This window comes from Hyaena hyaena, unplaced genomic scaffold, assembly GCF_003009895.1.
Source record: "Hyaena hyaena isolate Hyena2069 unplaced genomic scaffold, ASM300989v1 scaffold_184, whole genome shotgun sequence".
NCBI lineage: Eukaryota > Metazoa > Chordata > Mammalia > Carnivora > Hyaenidae > Hyaena > Hyaena hyaena.
The window spans coordinates 947,998-964,953 of NW_024080817.1; the positions used below are offsets into that span (position 1 = coordinate 947,998).

Genomic DNA, 16,956 nt, shown 5'->3' on the forward strand with positions numbered 1-16,956 from the left:
GGGGAGAGGAGAAAGGGAAGGAGAAAGGGAAGGAGAAAGGGAAGGAGAAAGGGAAGGAGGAAGGGAAGGGAAGGGAAGGGAAGGAAGGAAGAAAGAAAAAAGAATTAGAACGACACCGTGAAACTGAAAAACACCTGAACAATGTCTTAGTGCAAGGTTCTCAAACTGAGTAGGTGGCAAAGAACCCGCAAGTCAGTGTTCTTTACAGAATGCTAGCATCTATTTGCACATTTAAACCCACAATACAAACTAGGAAATCTATTATGTGAGTGAAACAGACAAGTGACATCCATTTGACACTTGCCAGTTAAAAAAATATGTAGTGAAACTAAGCACGACTGGTTGTGTAGAGCATTTCCAGAAATACCACCTTCATTTAAGTCCTATTTGCCAGCTCCAGGTAATAGGAACCTGGGGGGAAAATGTCAAAGAGAAACTGAAAATAGAGGACATTTAATCTCTTTTTTTTTTTTCTTTCTGTGAATTAAAAAGCCCATTTGGGGGCATCTGGGTGGCTCAGCTGATTGGTGTCCAACTTTGCCTCAGGTCATGATCTCATGGTTCATGAGTCTGAGCCTGCACTGGGCTCGCTGGCGTCAGCACAGAGCCCCCTTAGGATCCTCTGCCCCCTCTCTCCTCTTGCACTCTCTCTCAAAATTAATAAATCTTAAAAAAAAAGAAAAAAGCCCATTTTTCAGGGTGCCTGGGTGGCTCAGTCCATTAAGCATCTGACCCTTGACTTTGGCTCAGATCATGACCTCAAAGTTCATGAGATCAAGCTCTGTGCTGACAGTGTGGAGGCAGCTTGGGATTCTCTCTCTCTCCCTCTCTCTCTGCCCCTCCCCAACTCATATGGGCTCTCTTGTGCACACGTGCTCTCTCAAAATAAATAAACAGAACTTTAAAAAAATAGAAAATAGAGGGGCACCTGGGTAGCTTAGTCAGTTAAGTGTCTGACTTCAGCTCAGGCCATAATCTCATCGTTCATGAGTTCCAGCCCTGCATCGGGCTGTCTGCTGTTAGGCACAGAGCCCATTTTGGATCCTCTGTCTCCCTCTCTCTCTGCCCCTCCCCCACTTGCATTCTCTCTCAAACATATATAAACATTTAAAATAAATAAATAAAATAAAAAATAGGGGTGTCTGGGTGGCTCAATTGGTTCAGCATCCAACTCTTGATTTCAGCTTGGGACATGATCTCATGGTTCATGAGCTCAAGTCCTGATTCAGGCTCTGCACTGACAGCATGGAACCTCTTGGGATTCATTCATTCATTCATTCATTCTCTCTCTCTCTCTTTTTTCTCAAAATAAACTTTAAAAAATAAACTTTTTTTTAAATGTTTTTTATTTATTTCTAGGAGAGAGACAGAGAGACAGTGTGAGCAGGGGACGGTCAGAGAGAGAGGGAGTCACACACTGAAACAGGCTCCAGGCTCTGAGCTGGCAGTCAGCACAGAGCCAGACGCGGGGCTCGAACCCACGAACCGCGAGATCATGACCTAAGCGAAAGTCGGACGCTTAACCAACTAAGCCACCCAGGCGCCCCAAAAATAAACTATTTTTTTAAAAAGCCCATTTTTCATTTTAGCAATTCTGATGAACACCAGTATTCTGTGATAGCCTGTTTTAGAACCACTGTTTTAGCCTAATTTCCTCACTTTACATAAGAAAAATCTGAGGCCTAGAAAAGATTACATACATGCTTCTCCCAAAGCTACAGATAGTGGAAAAGATATACTGAAAGCCCAGATATTTCAGTTCCTAACCCCATGCTCCTTCCCTAAGATAATATCTCCACTATTGTAAGTTCATTCACAAAAGGATATTTTGGCTTATTTCCACCTAAGATTAATTTATTGACATAGGTCATAGTTACATGATCCATAGTATAAGTGCTGTAAAGGGCATTCAGTAAAAAACTCTCTCCCGGTCCTGTCTCTGCCACCCGGTTCTCCTAGATATGACGAATGGTATCAGTTTCCTGTGCTAATTTGTTTCTTAAAAGGCCTCTACTTACCTTCGTTCAACAGGTACAGGCAAGGACCAAACTTCCCCCTCGGAAGCCGGAAGCTCATGTTGGGCAGCTTTCAGTGGAGTATTGTCTAGTTTAAAGCTTTCCAGTGTTTTCATGATATCTTTGACATGCTTAGCTTCCACATTTATTTCCTGCCAAACCTGGTTTCAAAGGAGAATAGGACTCTTTAAATATCTGTAACTGATGAATCACTGCCAAGATTAAACTAGGGCCATTTACTACAGACGTTAGAAACCTCTATTTTGACATCAGCTATCATGTAAATCACACCCAAATATTCTGTCAAAATTTTAAGAATGGCTCATTTTTTGTTTTCAACTGCAAGACAAAGTGAATTAAATATTCTGAATAATTAAACCACGTTACTGAATTATGATTCATATTCAAACTGCATGATAAACTGAAATTAGCTATAACTTTCTTTTTAGAAAGTCTGATAAAAATAATGCTTTTCTAAGCTGATTCTCAAATGGTTTTTATAGTATGTAATTTAGTTTTAAAATTGTGAAAAGAATGCACTAATTTCATAACTCATAAATGGCCTGCAGCCCACGGTTTGAGAAATATGGCTTCAGATGAAAATGGCCCAATTCACACACAACCAAGATTTTTTTAAGCATTCCTGATTCAATTTAAAAAATATATATATAACATACTGAAAAAAGTTGGTAATGTTTTGTTTTAAAACTAAAGAGGGGTGCCAAGCTGGCTCAGTGTGACTCTTGATTTCGGGGTTATGAGTTTGGGCCCCATGTTGGGTATAGAGATTATGTAAAAATAAAAAATCTTTAAAAAAAATAAAAAATAAAAACAAATGATTTAGTATGTTTACAAAAAAGGCTTAGGCTTTTAAAGTAAGTCTCCAGCCTTCAAACAAAAAATTCTTTCAGTGACAAACTTAAGACTCTCTATGAAATAAAATATTTCCCTCTTCTGGTAATGTAAGGGACATGCAGAGGCAGATTTAGGGGAAAAGGTTTAAGTTCAAAGAGGATATTTCTCTTTTAAAGAAATTAAGTACAAATATGGAATACTATCAAAAAAGTAGTTTAGTAGACTCTTAGGGAAATATTCGATCTAGAAGACAAGCTCAAAAGACTTAAATTCTGTCGTATTTCTTTCCTTTGTGATATACTTGAACCATGTTAGAAATGCCACCTTCAACTGGACTTATAACTTCTACACTTTCCACCTGTAAACTTCTATTGGTCCTCAGTGACTAACGTTCCTCAAATGGGATTCAAATATAGTCTGCTTCGTAACGGTCTAGAGAAAGTCCAGTACCCATGAGATTCAGGTGTCACAGGCAGTTTCAACAACAGCTTAATAAAGTCCATTCTAATTTTACCAAGTAAAAGGTAAAAAAAAAATGTCAAAAATTTTTTTTCATCTCTTAGATTCCAACAACTAGAATTGAGTAGAACTCATAATACTGATGATGGTGAATATAGACTATTACTAATATAATATATAAAATTTCAAGTAACATTATAAACAAACCCATGAAACAAAGCATACACTCTTCATGTCTAACTGCAAAAAGCACTGACAATCTCCACATCTCCTCTTCTGAGTACTCACACCATTAAAACACGGAGCAGCCAAGGTTCTCACCTGTTGCCATTTCTGCTGGAGATACGTATCTTTGACCGAATACAGATACTTGTTCATCTGGTCAAGAACTCCCTGATAATAGACCATCGCAGAGTCATAGTTCCCCAGCAATGCATATTCACGAGCCAATTTTACATTCTCACTAATCATAAGAAGACTCATGCTCAACTGTAAGCTAAAAAAAAAAAAAAAGGAAAAAGACAAGAAAGAAATATTTTCATATTATAGGTCTCCTAAAAATAGGTTGTAATACAAAGAGTATTTTCCGAGTATACTTTCCAGGGCTCCTTCAAGATGCTCGCAATCACACACACTGCACTCTCCATCTCTGTATTTGCTCATGCCATTTCCACCTCTTCAGAGAAATTTCTCAGTTATCACAGGGAAACCCTGATGTGTCAAATCCCAGCTTAGAGGGAAGCTCCCCCAGTATGTCTACCCTCTGAACTTCTCAGTTCGAAATAAACTCTCCACCTTCTAATGCCCCCTGGTACTTTAATGGGACCTTTCATATCAAGACATGTGTCTACTCTGAATTACAGTTACTGATATAGGTCTTATCTTTACTTGGAGAGGATTTATATGTGAAAGATGTGAGACTGTACCCTCAGTGCATGACACACAAGTCTTACTGAACATCTGCAGAACAAATGCACATTGTCAGATAGTTCTGGAAGGCAGTGTGGAACAGCAGAAGGCACATGTGTTTTGAAGTTAGAACAATCTTGGTTAGAATTGTAATTCTGCCACCTCGGTCAAATCCCTTAACATTTCTAAGCTTCAGTTTTTAAATATGTAAAAGTGAGATAGTAACTACTTCCAAGACTTGCACTGTAAGGAATAAATGACTATTCAAAATACCTAGCATACTACATGATAAATAATAGGATGTCAACCTTCCCTGCATCTTTCCTGAAACTATCTCTACATGAAAACCAAGCACAGTCTGTATTAGTACGATATGGATATATGGATGTGGATATAAAGCATCAGAAATAGGCACTTGATGAACATCAGCTTCTTTAATGCTGACAATTATTACTATTCCTAACTGTACAGACCATGGTGTAGTTCAAAGTCTGAAAGATCTGCATTCTTTTAAGAGGGCAAGAAGTTACGGTAGCAGCTTTCAAAAAAAAAAAATTCGAAACACAGTGAAAGAACTGCTCAGAGTTCAAATGAATGAAGTTTCAAGGCTGTGGAACTAGAAAACACAGGAAAGCTGAGAAGAGACAGGTGTGTGAAGGACACAAGATCATTTTTTCTGGCTCCTTCTGACAGTGGATACTCAAATAGATGTGTCTCACAGATGAACAGAGACAACTTCAATGTGGGGCCCTCTCTAGCTTAATCTAGCCAGAGGCGCTACCTAAAATTGTAGTTTTTGACCCTCTCTCCCTCCCCCACCCTGTCTATGGTTAAGGTCAAGTGATGCAACAGAGCTTAAGTCTGATAGAGACCACTATGGCTCTTATGTTCTTTATTATTTAAATTCTCTGTTCAGGGATGAGGTTTTCTGTGAAAAAGCATGCCAAGCAAAATTCTTGAGTTTAGTTGTAGATTGTTGAGCTAGTGTGCAGAGCAAAGAAAGTAATGGCAGACCAACCAGGAACAGCTAACAAACACTGTGTGTTACATACAGAACCAGAAAGATTTTCTACCAAACTGACAAGAGAAGGTAATCAAATCTACACAGCCCCGAATTAGAGGATGGTATAAAGCAAGATTAACAGGAAACGCTGGTGGGCAGATAAGTTAAAAAACAGTACTGCTATCTATAGCAGAGCGGGAAAGGGAGGGCACTGTGCTCCCTGGGACAGAGATTACAGGGAGATGGGGTCACCTCGGCAGAGAAGCAGGGTTGCCAAAATCACACCAAGAGCCTCAGGCTTCCATCCTCTGTCAGTCTTTGGCAGTTCTCATTCTCTAACCAGCCAAAGGCACAACTGCTGGGGCGCCTGGGTGGCTCAGTCGGTTAACCAACCACTTCAGCTCAGGTCATGAGCTCACAGTTCATGAGTTCGAGCCCCACACAGGGCTTTCTGCTCTCAGCACAGAGCCTGCTTGGGACCCTTGGTCTCCCTCTCTCTCTGCCCAACCCCCATTCGCGTGTGTGCACTCTCAAAAATAAAAAAATAAATATTAAATAAATAAAGGCATAACTGCTGCGCCTCTACCCAGTTAGGCTTGAATAATACATTTCATGTATTATTTACTAAATCTTTACTTTTTTATAGACTTTTTATTTTAAATTTTAAATGTTTATTTATTTTTGAGAGAGAGAGAGGAGAGAGAGCCCAAGTGGGGAAAGGGCATAAAGAGAGGGAGACACAGAAGCGAAAGCAGGCTCCAGGCTCAAGCTATCAGCCCAGAGCCTGATGTGGGGCTCGAACTCATGAACTGCGAAATCATGCCCTGAGCTGAAGTTGGTTGGTAAACTGACTGAGCCACCCAGGCACAACTAGACTTCTTTTTAAATGTTTTTTTTTTTTTTTTTTTTTTTTTTTGAGAAACAGACAGAGAGAGAGAGAGAGAGAGAGAGAATGAGGGACAGAGAGAGAAGGAGAGAGAGAATCCCAAGCAGGCTCCAAACTGTCAGTGCAGAGCCCGGTGCAGGGCTCAAACTCAGGAACCATGAGATCATGACCTGAGACGAAATCAAGTGTCGGATATTAAGTGACTGAGCCACCCAGGTGCCGCTTATTAGGATCTTTAAACCCAAACATCTCTAATCTCAGTATCAGGTTCAATTCCTAAGCAGGGGGCAAATGAAGAAGTCAAGACAGCAACTAGACCCCTTCCTGAAAACCAATCCTAGAAGAGCCACAGTTACTTTGTAGAAGGTTGATGGATCCTAGAACTGAATATAAAATTCTGAAAAAAAACACTGAGATACAAGATGGTGAGTTTGGTACCACTGTGTGGGAAGGTACAAGGCAGCTTGGTGGGAAATAGGGCCAGGTTAGATTCTTCTGTTTGTGCCTTTCTGAGGTCTGTTCTCCTGGCTCACCCTTGCTGACCCTACCCACACTTACTGCTGCAGGTCAGAAGAGCAGCAATGCAAGCCTGGTCCCAGATGGAAACATCACGACAAACCTAGGCCTGGATAGAAAGGGGAGCTGATAAAAACAGAAGTCAACAGGACAGGTCTGTGAGTGGTCTCTTGCTGCCACTCTTTCATTCCGATTAGGCTAGATGGTAACAAGAAAGAGTTCTTAGGAAAATCAGCTTCCAGGCTGAGCATCCCTAAAGGCAGGATTGGGACAGCCCGCAGTTGGGACATCAGGAAATGATGAGGGGTGGTTGGCTAAGACAGTAGAGACTGAGCACACCCCATCACCATAAGAAAGTAAACATAACAGAGCTAAGCCACCAATTCAAGGAGCTAGATAAAGACTAACAGAGCAGACCAAAAAGTACAAGAAGGGAGAAGATAAAGGGCCAAATTTAAATAAAAACAAACAAAGGGGCACCTGGCTGGCTCAGTCCATGGAGCTGGAGCTGCTTCTAGGACTCTAGAGCTCAAGGATGTGCACTCAAACCCCTCACTGGGTATGGAGATTCCTTACAAATAAAATTTCTAGATAGGAAGGAAGGAAGGAAGGGAGGAAAGGAAGGGAGGGAGAGGGAGAGAGAGAGAGAGAGAAAGAAAGAGAGAGAGAAAAAGAAAGAGAAAACCTGAAACACTGGAAAATACTTAAAAAAAAAAACAAAATATGAGTCATTAAAAATTTGAGAAGCAAGGGGCGCCTGGGTGGCTTAGTCGGTTAAGCGTCCGACTTTCGCTTAGGTCATGATCTCGCGGTTCGTGGGTTCGAGCCCCGCGTCGGGCTCTGTGCTGACTGCCAGCTCAGAGCCTGGAGCCTATTTCAGTCTGTGACTCCCTCTCTCTCTGACCCTCCCCTGCTCACGCGGTCTCTCTCTCTCTCTCTCTCTCTCCTAGAAATAAATTAAAAAAAAAAAAATTTGAGAAGCAAATCTTGGCAAAACTGATAAAGGAAAAGAAAAAAGAACATGAAAATAAATAAAATACAAAATGAAAAAGAGGAAATAACTAGACAGATACGAGTTGAAAGAAAATCGAACTTTTTTCTCCTTTAAAAATGTTTCTTATTTCCTAGAAAATGAAGTTTTAATGAAAGACCTCGACCTTTAAAAAGATTCAGGCCCAGAGGATTTTTTATAGGTGGGTTTTACCTACCTTCTAAACAGAAAGTAATTCTAATCACATAAAAGTTGACTGAGAAAACAAGGGAAAAATTAACCTACTCTTTTAGGTAGTTGGGATCACCTCAATTTCAAAACTGAGCAAGAAAAATATAAAGCCCACTTTGCTTATTGAACAGAAATACAGAAATCCTGGGACGCCTGGGTGGCTCAGTCGGTTAAGCATCCGACTTCGGCTCAGGTCATGTTCTCACAGTTCATGGGTTCGAGCCCCGTGTCGGGCTCTGTGTTGACAGCTAGCTCAGAGCCTGGAGCCTGTTTCAGATTCTGTGTCTCCCTCTCTCTGACCCTCCCCTGCTCACACTGCCTCTCTTTCTCTCTCTCTCAGAAATTTAAAAAAAAAAAAAAAGGAAATACAGAAATCCAAAATTCCAAAACATTGAAAACAATGTTTCAAAACACACACACACCATCTCTGATCAAAAAGAATTATCCCGGGGCGGGGGGTGGGGGTGGGGAACGCTCCTGGCTGCTGGCTCAGCAGGAAGACCATGCAACTCTGGATCCTGGGGTGAGTTTGAGCCCCATGTTGGGTAGGGAGATTACTTAAATAAATAAAACTTAAAAAAAAAAAAAAAAGATTTATCACAGGAAAGCAAAGATAATTTAAGATCAGAAAACCTATCCTTGGGGCAACCGGGTGGTGGCTCAAGTCAGTTAAGTTGACTTGATTTTGGCTCAGGTCATGATCTGAGCCCTGAGTTGGGCTCTGCTGTGTGTGGTGCCAGTTTAAGATTATCTCTCCCTTTCCCTCTGCTCCTCCTCCTGCTCCATGCAGTTCTCTCTCCCTGTCTCAGTCTCTCTCTCTGTCTCTGTCTCTCTCTCAAAAAAAGGAAAAAAGAAAATCCATTCTGATAATTCCTTATACTAATAGACAAAAGGACTTCATACAAAAAGAGAATAAAGGACAATTCATGCATAGAAGGGAAAATCCAAATGGCTAAAAGTACAGATACTATTAACAGATGGAATGCAAATGAAAGCAATCAGAGACCCCTTTTACATTCACTGGATTAAAAACAAAATAGTAGCTTGGCTCCAGTGGCGCAATCGGTTAGCGTGCAGTACTTATATAAACATAACAGTAAATCTAGTAATACTAAGTAGTGTCAAGGTTTGGGAAAAAAGAAACCCTCGTATATAATGCGTAGACATAAACTGGTATAGTCATTTTGGAGAGCAATCTGGCTATAAGTAGAGAAATTACATATGCAAATATCCTATGACCCAGAAATCCCACTCTTCTGTAAATATTCCAGAGACTTGTTTTAGTATGTTTGACAGAACTGTCTGAGAAATCAAGGAGTTGGAGGCAATCAACCTATTATTCCCTGCTAGAGAAACGAGTAGGAAAATGTGGTGGGTGCATACTATGGAATACCACGTAGAAGAATTTAAAAATAGCAACATGAATAGATCATCAAAGTACAGGGCTTCGTGATAAAAAACTTAGACACAGAACAAGATCTAGATCACAATAGCATTTTATAAATTCGAAATACATATACTATATAAAACACTCTTTTGTCAGGGATATAAACACATCCAAAAACATATATTAAATATATTAGAGTATCTTTGGAGGGTAAGATACAGAATATAAGTGGAGAAAGATGATGAGAGCTCAGGAAGAAATAATACACACTACAAAATTAGAGTCCTGTATCAACACAGAACCACAGACAGCCTCTAAGATGCCCCCTGGTATCCATACCCTTGTGTAATCACCTTCACTTGAACATGAGCTTGTTAATAAACAGAATAAGCAAAAATTATGGAATGTCACTTCTGAGCATTGACTGTGACTTCCATCTTGCTCATGACCTCTTGCTGGCAGCTCTAAGCTGTCCTGCACAGAGCCTCACGTGGCCATGAACGGAGGGAGACCCCAGGCCAACAGCCAGCAAGATGCTGAGGCCCTCAGAGCCACAGAGCGGGAGGAGCGGAATCCTGCAGTAACAACGTAGTGGGGCCTGGAAGCCGATCCTTCCTCACTTAAGTCTTGTTTGAGCTGATTGCAGCCGTGACTGACACCTTGATTACAGCCTGGGAAAGACTCTGAATCACAAGCACCCAGCTAAGCCATGCCCACAGCCTAATGAAACAAACTGTGAGATAGCAGTTTCTTGTTTCAAGCGACTCAGTTTTGGAGTAATTTGTTATGAAGCAATATAGCCATGAACTGACTCAAGCTTGAGCATCTGAGGTCCAAAAGAATAAGAAGTTCAATGATCTAAAGAGCGTTTCCACAGAGTCATGACCACTGTTCATATTTCATCTTGACAAGAGCCCCAGGCCTGGAGACCACAGCTCTGTTATGTACTGACAGATCACCAGTACCCAGAGCCAGCTCTGGCACACGGCAGTCAGCCAGTCTTTGAGTGAATGAACACTGCCAGGTTTTTGTTATAACTACTAAGATTTCTTATTTTTGTCCAGTTCCTGACCCTCAGCACTCTCACATTCCTCGATCCTCAATTCTTCTGGCCCAGAGCTGTGTGATAGCTCCTGCCCTGAAGCTATAAATGCCCCATGGTGACACCCAGTCTGGGAAAATGTGAGGAGAGTACATCTGGGGCAGGTGCTGGCAGTAAAGAGTGGCTCTAGAGCAGCTACATATCAAGCCTCATGTCTTTTCCTTAACTGACTCCCTCCAGATCTTTCTTCATGTCCCCCTACTAAAAAAAAATCTAAATCAAGTTGTTACTTATATATAGGTGCCTTCCCGTACTTTTTTTATTTTTAAGGGCCATGATTCAATGTCCCAAAACTCCTAGAATTCACTCCAGGCCTTCAGTGAAGGTTCTGTGTTATAGATACACAGATAATCAGATAAAATTCCTTAGCATCCAATGAATTGACATTTTCTAACAAACAGATGTAAAAGTCAATCCAAGGCCACATTAAAAATGACCTGAAAAATTCTTGATTATCAAAGAAACAATGTGTTTACTGAAAATAATATCAGAGGTGCCTGTGTGGCTCAGTTGGTTGAGCATCTGACTTTGGCTCAGGTCGTGATCTCACGGTTTGTGAGTTCGAGCCCCACATCAGGCTCTGTGCTGACAGCGCAGAATCCTGTTTGGATCCTCTGTCCCTCCCTCTCTCTCTGCCCCTCCTCCACCTGCACACTCTCCCTCTCAAATATAAATAAACAAGGGTGCCTGGGAGGCTCAGTTGGTTGCACCCCCGACTTCAGCTCAGGTCATGATCTCACAGTTCATGGGTTTGAGCTCCACATAGGGCTCTGTGCTGACAGCTTGGAGCCTGATGCTTGCTTCAGATTCTGTATCTCCTCACTGTCCCTCCCCTCTTGTGCTCTGTTTCTCTCTCTCAAAAATAAATATTTATTTTTTTAATGTTTTATTTATTTCTGAGAGAGAGAGAGAGAGACAGTGTGAGCAAAGAAGGGTCAGAAAGAGAGGGAAACACAGAATCCGAAGCAGGCTCCAGGCTCTGAGCTGTCAGCATAGAGCCTGACGCGGGGCTCGATTCCACAAACTGTGAGATCATGACCTAAGCCAAAGTCAGACGCTAAACCGACTGAGCCACCCAGGCACCCCTCAAAAATAAATATTTAAAAAATTAAACAAATAAACATTTAAAAAATGTCTTTAGTTGACTAAATGTGAGACAAAAATAAAATTTCCTATTCTTCTAGTAGTCTCTAAGACAGCCTTCTCGACAAATACCATATGTTTGCACGTATAGGAGGATTAGGAGGAACTTGACGGAGGACCAAGGGGGAGAAGAAGGGCGGAAATGGTGGGGGAAAGGGAGAGAGGCAAACCATGAGAGACTCTTGAATGCTGACAAAAACTGAGGGGCTGATGGGGGTGTGTGTGTGGCGGGGCAGATGGGCATGGAGGAGGGGCCCTTTGGGGATGAGCACTGAGTGTTATGTAGAAACTAATTTGACAATAAACTATTTGTAAAAAAAAAAAAAAAAAAAAAGACAGCCTTCTCAATTGAATGTCAACACTGCAAATTTATGAGATTCTCAAATTTCCAAGAATATTACCTTATCATTGCTAAAACTACTCTATAGGAGTACAGAGATGGGTCTACCTAGCACAGTAGCTAGTAATTTTTTTTTTTTTTTAATGTTTATTTATCTTTGAGAGAGAGAGAGAGAGAGTGCATGAGCCAGGGAGGGGCAGAGAGAGAGGGAGACACAGAATAAGAAACAGGTTCCAGGCTCTGCACCGTTAGCACGGAGGGCTCAGACCCATAGACCACGAGATCATGACCTGAGCTAAAGTCAGATGCTTAACCAACTCTGCCACCCAGGCACCCCAATATCTGGCAATTTTTGAAGAAATTAATATATTTGAAGAAAAGCCTACAGACCAAATTTTAACCACCATGAGCAGTAAAGACTATCTACTGGTTCAAGTCATAGAACACTTATAAAAATGAGATCGTCTATGGGGCACCTGGGTGGCTCAGTCAGTTACACGTTCAACTCTGAGTTTGGGCTCAGGTCACAATATCACAGTTTGTGCGCTCTGCACCAACAGTATGGAGCCTGCTTAAGATTCTCTCTCTCTGTCCTTCTGCTCCTCCTGCATGCTCGCGCTCTCTCTCAAAATAAATAAACTTTAAAAAATGTTTTAAAATTTTAAAAAATGACACTGTCCAGAAACTCAGATTCTTGAGTACACATTATCAAAGAGAAAAATAATCGTAGGTGATGCCTACTTATCTCACAAGCTTTTCCTTTACATTATCCTATCAGAACCAACCTCTTGCTTACATGGCTTGTGCATTTACTTTAGCCGATGACTCATCAATTTATTTAAACTAAGTAAGATGCAACGTAAAATTTTAATTCAAGTAACAGTCAAAACTTTTATTTTATTTTTAAAGTTTATTTCTTTATTTTGAGAGACAGAGAGAGAGGGAGAGAGAGAGACTCTCAAGCAGGCTCCGCACTATTGGCACAGGGCCCGACTTGGAGCTCAAACCCATGAACTGTGAGATCATGACCTGAGCTAAGATCAAGAGTCAGACGCTTAACCAACTGAGTCACCCAGGTGCCCCCAGAGTCAAAAACTTTAAAAAATAAAAAATAGTACAAAATTTCTAGCAAACTTAATTTTGCTGTGGGTGTGGTATCTCCACATAGAGACTTAGAGTATCTTTTTCTCCTCCAGGATTAGGGAAAAGAAGCGATCAAAGAGACAGAAAAAGAATAGGGAACAGATGCAAACATCTGAGTTCCAAGATTCCTACTCCCTTCCAAAACAACAAGTATGGGGACTTCCCTATTCCACACCTAAAAAGAGGAGACCATATCCACTTGTTTTTAAGTTAGACTGGGCTCCACTAATAATTGCAGTTTTTACTGTAATGTGCATAGGTCAGTCATTCAAGAGATATTTACAGGGGACCTACTCAGTTGCAAGGAATTGCACAGAAGACCCCCCCCCCCAAAAAAAAAAGAAAGAATTAAATCAGGGCTACCAGGTGGCTCAGTCAGTTAAGCATCTAACTCTTTTTCTCACAGTTTGTGGGCTCAGGCCCTGCATCAGGCTCTGTACTGACAGCACTGAGCCTGCTTGGGATTCTCTCCCTCTCTCTGCCTGTCCCATGCTCGTGCTCTCTCAAAAATAAATAAATAAACTTAAAAAAAAAAAAGAATTAAACCTTTAAAACCATGAAGTTTAGTAGAAGGGACATCATCTGATCTATCCTAGGTGTTTTTCTTTACTTAGGAGAAGGAAACAAGCACAGCACAGGCTAAAAATTCAACATCAATGTTAAAAATATTTACCTGTAAAACTGATGTCCTAAAAGAAAAACAGATTAACATCAATCATACATTTTCTTGAAGGCATTTCAGTAAATCAAGTGTGTGTAACTTTAAAAGTGACAACACACTATTAGGCAACATTCAGAATGTTCATCTCTGAGATATAAGAACAACTATAATGCTAATTGACAGTCACTAATGATTATGAAAAATACAATAAATGAGTGACTCATGACCAATTACAGCATGGTATACATTTTTCTTACCTTTACAATCATCATATGATTAACACTCAAGACACATGAGAAAGTTATCAAAAGAGTGCCATAAAAAAACTGCTCAGGAGGGGGGCCTGGGTGGCTTAGTCGGTTAAGCGTCCGACTTTCGCTTAGGTCATGATCTCGCGGTTCGTGGGTTTGAGCCCCGCGTCGGGCTCTGTGCTGACTGCCGGCTCAGAGCCTGGAGCCTGTTTCAGTCTGTGACTCCCTCTCTCTGACCCTCCCCTGTTCACGCTGTCTCTCTCTCTCTCTCCTAGAAATAAATAAAAAACATAAAACAAAAACAAAAACAAAAAAAAAACTGCTCAGGAAAAAATAATACATATGTATGTATTTGGTAAACTTTCTCCCAGTTTACCCTGAATAAAACAAAAAATAAATGAATGAGTATAAAAATTAAAATGTAACTTAAAAGCTATATTCAAGTTGTGGCAATAAAAAACCACAAGCAAAATCTATTTAGCATGTTACGGACACTGACCATATAGATTTGATACACTATCTTTTTAACCAGGCAGTAGTTAAAAAGGACCCAAAGCACTGTTGTAAAGGGAAATTCAACAATGTTAGTACAGTAAATTCTACAAGATCCTCTAACCCTTAGTATTTGTCAGAACCATGACACCAGTTTCAAAAACTATGATGCAGATAGGTGCACATGTACCCCAATGTTCACAGCAGCACTCTCCACAATAGCTAAAACATGGAAAGAGCCTAAGTGTCCATCAACGGACGAATGGCTCAAGAAGATGTGGTTTATCTATACAATGGAATACTACATGGCAATGAGAAAGAATGAAATCTGGCCATGTGTAGCAACATGGATGGACCTTGAGGGTGTTATGCTGAGCGAAATAAGTCAGGCAGAGAAGGACAAATATCAAATGTTTGCACGTATAGGAGGATTAGGAGGAACTTAACGGAGGAACAAGGGGGAGAAGGGGGGAAATGGTGGGGGAAAGGGAGAGAGGCAAACCATGAGAGAATCTTGAACGCTGACAAAAACTGAGGACTGATGGATGTGGGAGGGAGGGGGGATGGGCATGGAGGAGGACACTCGTGGGGATGAGCACTGGGTGTTATGTGGAAACTAATTTGAGAATAAACTATTTGTAAATAAATAAATAAAATTTAAAAAAAGAAGCCAATAAAAAATATGATGCAGAATCTGTTGTATAAAATGCCTACTATTGAATCTGTAAAATGTAAAAGCTTCTCGAGTAACCAAAGCCACAGAGGAGCTTAGCTTTCCACAGTCTAGGAATGTTGGAAATCGATCAGTACTCCCACCACACCACCCCCGCCCTTTTTTAAGGCATGATTCAGGCCACAAGTTAATAGCAATAAAAATAAAGCGTCCTGCCACTATTTCTGTGTGAGAACTTAGTGATTACAAAAATCAGCTCCTTTGGAAAAGATAATAGGGCTGTACAATGAGACTTTTAGGCCTCTGAACTTTACAAGATTCTTTCTCACCACCGGGGTGTTCTTTCATTGTGGCAAAGATCTATCGCACACATTCTAAAACATTAGGAATGTTTCCAGCAGTAACTAAAGGTCTGATTTCAAAGAGAAACACATAAATGAATGCTTTGAAGAGAGAAAGATGCAACATTGTGCTGCTGGAATTTAGTAACTGATATAAAAATGGCACTTGGCAGGGGCGCCTGGGTGGCTCAGTCGGTTAAGCAGGCGACTTCAGCTCAGGTCATGATCTCAGGGCTTGTGGGTTCGAGCCCCACATCAGGCTCTGTGCTGACAGCTCAGAGGCTGGAACCTGCTTCGGATTCTTTGTGTCCCTCTCTCTCTGCTCCTCCCCCACTCCTACTCTGTCACTGTCTCTCAAAATTAAATAAACATTTAAAAAAATTTTTTAAATGGCACTTGGCAGTTAAAAGAGAAAACTATTTTTTATTAAATCAGGGCTGAGACTATCCACTGTTAGCCACTTAAGGATCCACGTTTATCTCTAACTCCGTCACCATATGATATCCTATATGAAACAAATGTTTAGAGGGATGCCTTTCCTGAAAGGTACCAACTCTAAACAAAAAGGGCCAAAAGCCTCCCAGAGCACGGCTGGCCCCGGAATAAATAAGAAAGAAGATCCTCAACAATATCACACCAACCTAATAAAATATAAGAAAAGAAGCTGCATCCCAATGTCATGGCTTTCGAGGTTTTTCAGGGGTTAGAGTTTGGGGACGGGGGCGCGTGTTATGGATTCGGGAGAAATCGGCTCAAAAAAGCGAAGAAAGAAAATCAGACGATTTTTTTTTTCCGGCCAGAGGCTTCTCTCATGACACAGGCCTAGAAACGGGATGGCCCAGCGCCCCCCAAAGTCCTCGGATGGACAAGATTCCTCAGGCAGGGGAACCGTCACCTGAGCCACAGGTGTCAGCAACACTACCACAGACCTCAGACGTCGGCGCAGGCAAGGGCAGCTCCTGCAGGATGCGCGGCGGGCTCCCATCGTCCGCCCTGAGTCCTCGCCGAGCTGGCCCCGGGAGTCGGGGGTCCGCAGAGCGCCGGGCGGGAGAGGGAACACTCACCTGGGGCTGCCGAGGCTCCTCGGGAAACCGCCCACCGCCAGGCGGAGGGGAAGGGCCGTGCGTGGCTCAAGGCGGCGAGGAAGCAGGGCCCTGCCCAGCCCCAACCACTCTGCCCGGTTCACGGACGCAGCACTGCTGGGTCCAACCGTCACCAGCCCCCGGCGCTGCTTCTCCTCGCCGAGAATTTGAAGGCAAACCCGCCAGGGTCACTTCCGGTGCTGAGGGGTGGCCTCCGCAACTGCGGCGCACGCGGGGCGACGCCCCGGGAGCGAGGACGCCGGGCGGCGTGCGCGCGCCGGGCGCCGGCCGTAGACTGGGGCGCGCCTGCGCAGTGAGCGCCGCCTCGTGGAGGCCGTCGGGGTGGGGGGAAGGGGCGGTGAAGGTTGAAAAGGTTGAAACTGGTAGCACGTATCCTACTTCGGTATTTTTTTCGAAGTTCGCTTTTCCTCCCATTTGGTTTTCTCCACACGCCTCAGAAGTCAGAGTGTCACTTT

General features: G+C 42.1%; 1 protein-coding gene across 1 annotated transcript in view; it reads right to left on the bottom strand.

Annotated features, from left to right (window-relative positions):
- Positions 1-16,662, bottom strand: part of KATNA1 (katanin catalytic subunit A1) — a 52,264-nt gene extending 35,602 nt beyond the window's left edge. Inside the window, exons 1-3 of the mRNA XM_039240953.1 lie at positions 16,463-16,662; positions 3,651-3,825; positions 2,019-2,176 (exon numbers count right to left, since the gene is read on the bottom strand). Coding sequence (XP_039096884.1) covers positions 2,019-2,176; positions 3,651-3,812 — 320 coding nt within the window. The 5' untranslated portion in view covers positions 3,813-3,825; positions 16,463-16,662. The remainder of the gene's footprint in view (positions 1-2,018; positions 2,177-3,650; positions 3,826-16,462) is intronic.
- Between the last annotated feature and the right edge of the window lie 294 nt (positions 16,663-16,956).